General features: G+C 52.1%; 1 protein-coding gene across 1 annotated transcript; it reads right to left on the reverse strand.

Moving 5' to 3' along the window:
• On the reverse strand, nucleotides 1-9255 carry bace1 (beta-secretase 1). The gene is made up of 9 exons (XM_066711593.1): nucleotides 8311-9255; nucleotides 3549-3637; nucleotides 2803-3019; nucleotides 2319-2456; nucleotides 1924-2058; nucleotides 1699-1800; nucleotides 1340-1489; nucleotides 930-1101; nucleotides 1-242 (listed from the first exon to the last, which is right to left on the reverse strand). The coding sequence occupies exons 1-9, from the start codon at nucleotides 8632-8634 to the stop codon at nucleotides 1-3; spliced, it is 1569 nt and encodes a 522-aa protein (XP_066567690.1). The 5' UTR covers nucleotides 8635-9255.

Raw genomic sequence — 9255 nt, forward strand, 5'->3', positions numbered from 1 at the left:
CTACTTGAGCAGCGAGATGTCGTCGGCAAAGTCCCCCCCCGCCGGCCGCAGGCAGCGGGCGCAGCGCCACTGGAACACCATGAGGCAGAGCGGCAGCATGAACAGGGCGCACACGGCCGCCATGACGTAGGCGATGGTCATGAGCGTGGACTCGTCTGTCTGGGGGACGTTGTAGCCGCAGTCCTCCAGCTCCGCCCCCGGGAACGGTCCCTCCACCGAAGCTGTGCGGAACTCGTCATGCACTGCGGGGGAGGGGGGACACAATATAACGCCACACAAACCCCACTGAGAGCGAGGGGCTGGAAAGGGCCGGCCAAGACTTCTCTAAGGTCAAAGTAGTGATGTTGTCTGAATACAGTGTTGACCAACCTAATCTAACACAGGTGTGTGGAGAGGTGGTCAGGGCTCGACTGCTGAGCGGCGGGTCGGGGGTTCAGTCTGCTGTACCCTTGAGCAAGGCACTGTACCCAGAATGCTCCAGTACAAACCCAGCTGTATAAATGGGTCATTGTATGGAAAATAATGTGATCTATTGTAACAATTGTAAGTTGCCCTGGATAAAGGCTTCTGCTAAGAAATATTATTATTATAATAGCATTGCGATTCAGCCTGTATCCACTTAAAAAAAAACATAACCTCCACCTTCCAGGGTATGTGGTGAAAACAGTTTAAATGAGCTTATAAAATTACATTTATATAACAATGTTCAGAGACACAATACCGACAGACAGGTAAACACAGAGAATGACGCGTTCATTTCAAGTCAAGGAAAAACATCTGTACCCCCTCCTCTCCTCTCACTGTGACAGCAGCCGACTGCACACCCTCTTCCATCCCCCTCTCCCTCTACACCCCACCGCCTCTTCCCTCTACCCCCTACTGCCATCGTCCTCTATACCCCTTCCTCTCACCCCCCCCGACCCCTTTACCGTGGCAGGTGCTGACGGCGAATCCGATCCGGTGCCGCTGCCGGTCAAACACCACGTAGAAGCCCTCCATGATGACGGCGCCCATGACGGTGCCCGTGCTGGACTGGGAGATGGCAAACTTGTAGCAGTCCTCCTGAGAGGAGGCTACGTCCTCCACGGGCCGCAGGTACTGCTGCTCACACAGGAGAGAGAGGGGACAGGGCAAGTCAGGGCGAGTCACCGACACGTCTGCTGATGCGACGTGTGTCATTTCAGCAGGGTTCCAGAATGCCATCAAGCAAGCAAACACAGCTTCATGCATCTTATCTTATGACTGCATGGGAGAATGGCACACCCTGGGAGCGTGGTAGTGATGTGGGGGGTCCCCAGACCGGGCTGTGGGTTTGAGATTCACCCCCCTGCCTTCTCACCTGTGGCAGGATGGAGATGCGGAAGGACTGGTTGCGGCTCTCGCCCATCAGGTACAGGGAGATCACAGGGAAGATGTGCCAGGGAGTGGTGCCAGCCTGCCAGCACACCAGCTGCTCCCCCAGCCAGAAGCCTGCAGGAAACTGCTCTGTCTGAGAGAGAGAGAGAGGGAGAGAGGGAGAGTTAATACAGACACACACTGAATGACTGGACACTCAGCCACATGAAGCCGGCAATGACAGGGACAGACACAGGCACTGACTAGTCTGTCGACACTGCACTGGGAGAGAGGGAGAGGGATTGAGGGATGGAGGGATGGAGGGATGGAGGGATGGAGAGGCAGACAGCAAGAGAGACTCACTGAGGAGGCTGCCTCAATGGCCTTCACCGCAGACTGGAACACCTTCCTGGGTAGACGCAGGTTCGTGGTGCCGCTGTCAACTATACTCTTATCATAGTTATACTGGGAGAGGAGGAGGGAGAGAGGGAGGTTAGTGGTTGTCAAAGTTCCAATGAAAACATACATAGAACCACACACACACACACACACACACACGCACGCACAGTCAGTCGTTTAAATTCTCACCTCCTTGCAGTCCATGTTTAGGTCCTGTCCGTTGACCTCGATGCGCACGATTATGACCTCATAGTACCACTCCCGGCGGATGGGCGTGTACCACAGCTCCCCCGCGAACAGAGAGGGGTCCACCCCCCCGATGATCTGCAGCACACAGGGCAACGGTCAGGCTGGATATTGAAACCCCCCCTGGTGCACCTCCCTCTAGCCTCCCTCCCTCCCTCCAGTCATCTTCCCTGCCTCCTACTTTGCCATCCTTTATTTGCCCCTCCCCCTCTCCTTCCCTGTTCTTCTCCACTCCCTGTCAACGTTCCCCCGTCCCCACCACCCTCTCCCTCTCCCTCTCCCTCTCCCTCTCCCTCTCCCTCTCCCCCCTCCATCCCCATTCTCTCTCTCTCTCTCACCATGCTGCCCCCCACGGTGGCAGGGCCCTGGCTGTCGTTGCCGCTGTACCCGGCCCCACACAGCTGCAGGGAGAACAGGTTGGGCACCGGGGTCTGACGCACTAGGGAGTCAAAGAATGGCTCCAGAGTCTCGTCAGGCTGGGGAGAGAGAGAGAGAGAGAGCGAGCACCTGTATGTCAATATGTCAATGCTTTGGCAATACCGATGTGATTTGAGCTGGGATTAATTAAATAAAAAGATGTTGCAGTGTCATATTTTGTAAGCCGCTTCGGTCTCCTAATCACAAATGTAAAAGTTATTAAATACATGTTAGTAGTTTACTATTAGAGATGGGCAGTAAAACAGGTTAATTAACATTTCTAGGGTTGAGCAGCTGAAACACATGCACAGACAGACAGGCACACAGAGACACACAAATCAGCTCCCACACTGATGGACAAACACACACACACACACACACACAATGCCCCCCCACCCTGCTGACCCGGGCGATCTCTGCGTAGGCCAGGCCTAGGATGCCCTCCCAGTTGGAGCCGTTGATGAAAAAGCGGTGGGACTGGGTGATGGCAGCGATGTTGGCGCGCAGGGTGACGTTGGGACCGTGGGGGATGGACACCAGGTCAGTGCCCAGCTCCCCCTCCCAGCGGCCCTGCGTGTACGGAACATACACACTGCGGCCCAGCGCCCGGTACGAACTGGAGCTGGGGTGGGAGGGGCACAGAAAAAGAGAGAGAGCATTTAGTACACACACACAGCACTGAGTCCGAGGGAGGGGACAGAGGAGAGATATTGCAGTCTGTGTGTGTGTTACAGTTAGTAAAGAGTGAGTACTAGGTGAGTAGGGTAGAGTGTGAGTACCAGGTCAGTAGTGTGCCGCATGAGATGGGTACAGTGAGAGTATTGGGCATTGTGTGTACTGTGTTAGTAAGTGTACAGTGTATGAATAGTGTAGTTAAAGTGTGAGTACAATGCCGGTAATGTTCAGTGGGAGTATAGGGCGAGTGTGGTGGAGTGTAGAGCAGTGTCAGTACAGGACGAGTATGGTACACTGTATGTACAGTACGGTGTGGCCTACAGTGCAGTGTAGAGTGTGAGTACTGCCAGTAGGCAGTAGGCAGTGAGTGTGGTGCGAGTACATGGTGTGTACAGTGTTAGTAGTGTAGACTGTGTGTAGACTGCAGTGGCTGTGTACAGTGCATGCTGAGTGTGAGGTACTCAGACCTTACTCACAGTGAGCGGTGATAGTATCTCCTGAGGAAGGGGTGGGCAGCTGCTCCCACTGCAAAGTTACTGCTGCCCGTGTCCACCAGGATATTGAGCTGCGGAAAAACACACCAGCAACACAATGACTGTACACCGTCAACACACTGCCAGGCTGCACACCGTCAACACACTGACAGGCTGCTGTGGAAGGAAAGTTAGGAATTTCTCTCACACGTTTTCTTCATTGTATACTTAAGAAAGCTAGAAGGTCAGGCCAGAAGGTAGTTTGACCTCTGTTTGTTATTTATGATGAGCATCTTGGAGAAGATGCCAAACAGTATGATTTGAGTGTCTGCTCCCTAATCCTAGTATTGACCCATGAACTCTGTCCTCTAATGATATACACTCACCTAAAGGATTATTAGGAACACCATACTAATACTGTTTGACCCCCTTTCGCCTTCAGAACTGCCTTAATTCTACGTGGCATTGATTCAACAAGGTGCTGAAAGCATTCTTTAGAAATGTTGGCCCATATTGATAGGATAGCATCTTGCAGTTGATGGAGATTTGTGGGATGCACATCCAGGGCACGAAGCTCCCGTTCCACCACATCCCAAAGATGCTCTATTGGGTTGAGATCTGGTGACTGTGGGGGCCAGTTTAGTACAGTGAACTCATTGTCATGTTCAAGAAACCAATTTGAAATAATTCGACCTTTGTGACATGGTGCATTATCCTGCTGGAAGTAGCCATCAGAGGATGGGTACATGGTGGTCATAAAGGGATGGACATGGTCAGAAACAATGCTCAGGTAGGCCGTGGCATTTAAACGGTGCCCAATTGGCACTAAGGGGCCTAAAGTGTGCCAAGAAAACATCCCCCACACCATTACACCACCACCACCAGCCTGCACAGTGGTAACAAGGCATGATGGATCCATGTTCTCATTCTGTTTACGCCAAATTCTGACTCTACCATCTGAATGTCTCAACAGAAATCGAGACTCATCAGACCAGGCAACATTTTTCCAGTCTTCAACTGTCCAATTTTGGTGAGCTTGTGCAAATTGTAGCCTCTTTTTCCTATTTGTAGTGGAGATGAGTGGTACCCGGTGGGGTCTTCTGCTGTTGTAGCCCATCCGCCTCAAGGTTGTACGTGTTGTGGCTTCACAAATGCTTTGCTGCATACCTCGGTTGTAACGAGTGGTTATTTCAGTCAAAGTTGCTCTTCTATCAGCTTGAATCAGTCGGCCCATTCTCCTCTGACCTCTAGCATCAACAAGGCATTTTCGCCCACAGGACTGCCGCATACTGGATGTTTTTCCCTTTTCACACCATTCTTTGTAAACCCTAGAAATGGTTGTGCGTGAAAATCCCAGTAACTGAGCAGATTGTGAAATACTCAGACCGGCCCGTCTGGCACCAACAACCATGCCACGCTCAAAATTGCTTAAATCACCTTTCTTTCCCATTCAGACATTCAGTTTGGAGTTCAGGAGATTGTCTTGACCAGGACCACACCCCTAAATGCATTGAAGCAACTGCCATGTGATTGGTTGGTTAGATAATTGCATTAATGAGAAATTGAACAGGTGTACCTAATAATCCTTTAGGTGAGTGTATATTCTGCTTAGCTAGCTTTTAAGATAACAACTTGTAAGTAATGACTTGTTAATTATAACCAGATCTTTGACTTCTGTGTGTATATAAGCCTTTTCTATGAAGTCAGAGCAACATTGGAATCTTCTTGATTCACTGTTCCTCTCCATGCTGCGTGTATTAAAGGCATTGCAACGATCCAACCTGATTGAAGATTGAGTTTCTTCCACACTGCACACCGTCAACACACTGACAGGCTGTCCACTGTCAACACACTTCTTCTCACACCAGCGGCAGAGCACTTGTTTTCCCCTCTCGTTGCACAAGCTGTAAAATGCTCTGTTGGGTTTTGCGCACAGACTTGTCACAGCATGGCAACTTGTTCTCCCACACAGAAACACAACACACCCTGGAGCTCCAGGTGCACAGCGAGACACGCGGTCAGGCTGGTCCTAAATGTCTGTAAATGGGTTTCTCCTGGTTCTGTCTCGACCGCCCTGCACTGCAACGGTTCTGTTTCCATTGAGAATCAGTATCAACGCTCTGGAAAAACTGGCTCAACCCGGGCACGCTGACTGCATTGTGAATTGTGAAACTTTGAAACTCAAGAGAGGAAGAGAAAGAGACAGAGAGGACAAATGACAGGATAGGGAGAGAGACAAGAGTCAGCAGATGGAAATAAACGGGAAAGGGAAGAGAGAGAGAAAGATGGTGAGGGACAGAGAGAGAGGAAACATGTCAGGATAGAAAGGGAGAGACAGGAGTTGGCAGAGAGAGAGACGAGAGCACACAAGAGAGAGAGGAAGGGGGGGGGGCAGGGCTGCAGACCTTGGGACCACAGGAAACTGACAGAGAGCACAGAAGGACACCTCTATTATTGATGAACTTCCTACTGGTCACCTGACACTGAGACACCAACTGACAGACCGACTGACTGAGCACAATCTGATACTGGGTGAGAAGGGGGGCAGGAGAGAGGCAAGGGACGAGAGAGGGAGAGAGAGGCATGGAGTAAACCTGAGAACAGCCAGGGGGAACAGGGATGGGATGAAAGAAAGAGAGAGGCTGAGGTGGAGAGGGGGGGGAGGGGAAGAAAAAATGAGAGAGAGAGAGACACACTTCAGAACAACCAGGGTGTCGGAAAAGGTGGAGGGGGATCAGACAATGAAAGAAAGGTGGGGGAGGGGGGGGAGAGAGAGAGCGAGAAAGGGAAAGGGAGATGAGCTATGTAAACATGGAGAGACATGGAGGGAAGCAGAGAAGGAGAAGGTGGCATCGGCTGTGTGTGTCAGGGGGGGCGAGAGCGCCAACTTGAACCGAATCCATTCCTCTGTCAGTGTCCCGCGCAGTAATGCATTCATTGACTTTTCATTGACCGATTCCCACCCCGATGCGTCCCGTCATTCAACAGCTCCTGAACCCAGAGCTCAGCTGTCACCTGTCACTCCAGACATCGCTGGAATCGCTGTGGCCGGCCGCGCTCAGATCGGCCTGCCCTGCAGCCCTGCGGACTAATTGGCTGAACTGCGCAATTAATGAGCTGAACTGGAACCACATGAAAACCCTGTTCTGTGTCTCTGCAGGAGCAGGGCTGGAAACCCACAATACAGTTATTCCAGTCTCATACTGATGTGTGAGAAAAAGCAGATGTAAGGGAAAGTGAGAGAGAGCAGCAGGGGACGGGGACGGGGGGACAGCACGCCCGTCTCCCGCTCACACCCCCAGCCCAAGCTCCCTCACAGCTGACACACAGAGAGAGAGAACAGTGCTCGGCACAATGGGGCTTTCAGTGCCTACACACTGACAACACAATGAACAGTGACTGACTGACACACACACACACACACACACACAGACAATACCACACAGGGGCAAGGGGGACATACACTGAGACACACTTGATGCTGGCACACGTACATGGACTCACTCCCTCACTCCCTGACCCAGATACACCCTGCCACATACACAGTCCCAGTCATACACTGTGATCCACTTAGAGACGCAATCCCACGTGTCAAGTCAATCCACACACAAGGCAGGGCTTAAAACCTGCCCTCTTCAACCTAGGTTAGACGTGTCAAGCTAAATGAAAAACATGTACACACATACATACACATACACTGTAGGAAAACAAGATTACATGCAAGAAATGATGTGCAACTAACAGCACACATCTGGAGCTTCTAATCTCTGCTCCCTGGATTACTAATATCTCTCCATGCACCGACAAATACCAGACCTCTTTAAAATCACCCTAATGACACTTCTGGACAACAGTGTCAGGCAAGTACTGGCAGCAAGGCGTGTCCTTTTCTCACTGCCAAAGCAGGACACCTAGGAAGGGGTGCGTTCACTCTGTTGGGTAAACTTGGGGCGCCATCATTTTCAGTAACTCGGTTTCTCTGAACAGAACATAGTTTTTCATCATGTTCCGGCATGTGTCTGTGCTATCCCCAGTCAGTCTACATGTATTATTTCCCACTATAGGCCCATCTCCACAGAAACCGTGCCAGCTGTGCTGTGGAGCGTCGCTATCGCACTTCCACACGTCGTTTCACCCCGAGGACATATCGACCACGTGTGGCGTTGAGGGACGTATTTCCCATATGTGCTGGCACTGCTAGGAAATACATAATGAGGTACTGATCGTTTTCCTTTTACATGCAACTGAAACGGTTCAATTAATATATCTTTTTTTAATCACCCTTCGCCTGCCCACAGATCATGCAAATCCACAGATATGTAGTCAACCCATAGGAGACATGTGAAAATGTAATCTGTATGTGTGAAATGTCATGAACTGGAAGAGGACTGCATGCTTTGTGGAACAAGTTACTCTGAGAGTCGCTCAAATAGTCTCAGGGATTCTGCTTTTGAGTTTTGCTTTCGTTGAGGAGCAGGAATTGGGTAAGCACAGTTTGCAGTGACCCTTGACCTCCTGTTGAACTTTCTGTGACTGTTGACAGTTGTTGTTGTTTTCTGAGGAAACAGTACTGGATGGGATGGGGTTTTAATGGGGGGTGAACTGTAAGGCCATTTGTTGCATTTATTACACTGTCAGTGCTGTACAGTGTAGTAAGTGTGTCATACAGTCAGTATAATACAGTGTGTCGTGCAGTCAGTGCTATACAGTGTAAAATGCCGCACAGTAATACAGTGTGTTGTACAGGTGTCTGTCCCAGTCTTACCTTCTGCGGCGGGGTGCCCACGGTCATCTCCACGTAGTACCCCTGCCCGGACTTCCCCCGCAGGTTGTCAATCATCTCCACGAAGTTGACCGCGCTGGTGCCCCGAGCGGCCCGGGCGTCCCTGGGGTGGCGAGGCCGGGCGGGGGGCGGCGGCGGCGGGTCCGGGAGCCGGGGGCGGTCCTGCGGCAGCCCCTTGCGCAGCGGCACCCTGATGCCCAGCGGCCCGGCTCGGCCCGGCTCCTCGGCCCTGCCGGGGGAGGCCGGGGTCAGCAGGTGGCTGGCGTAGCACAGGAGCAGCAGTCCACGCACAAGCGGCACGTCCATGTTTGTATGGATTTAGTTATTTATTTAATTGCGTGTTTATATGTGTAGTATTAATGCCTTATGAATGGATCAGTAGGGTCCCTCTCTCTCCCAGTGTCCCCGCAGTGCTGCCAGCCGGGGTTGGGTCGGTCCAGACGGTCCAGGCAGCTCTTCTCAGCCGCTGCCCGTCACAGTCATCCCGACCAGAGCACACAGTGGCATCCTCTCTCCGCGGACAGGCCGGGCTGCGGTACTGAAACACCAGGCTGCAGCTACCGGCCACCGGGAGACCCCCGCACCGCCGGCCCCTCTACCGCCGCTGCACCTGCATCTTCGGACAAATGGAAAAATGCACACGAAAGGCTCCCCAGCTGTCAGGTGATGAAGACGCAGAAATATGGAGGACTGCGCCTCTCCGCGGAAAAGCGCTGTTTGTTGGCAATGACAATATTGTCTCAGATGCCCTGAGGTTTAAAAATCTCTCCGGCCACGAAGCGCACAATCTGGACACCCAGCGAGCGCGACCCCGGCCCCTGTCCCGTCATGGTCCGGACACAGCGCAGAAACACAGCCAGCCCTCAGCCCCGGCGTCCACCATAATCCGCACCTCCTCTGCGCTCTCTCTCTCTCTCTCTGTACTGC

Source organism: Amia ocellicauda, chromosome 1, assembly GCF_036373705.1.
Source record: "Amia ocellicauda isolate fAmiCal2 chromosome 1, fAmiCal2.hap1, whole genome shotgun sequence".
NCBI classification, from domain to species: Eukaryota; Metazoa; Chordata; class Actinopteri; order Amiiformes; family Amiidae; genus Amia; species Amia ocellicauda.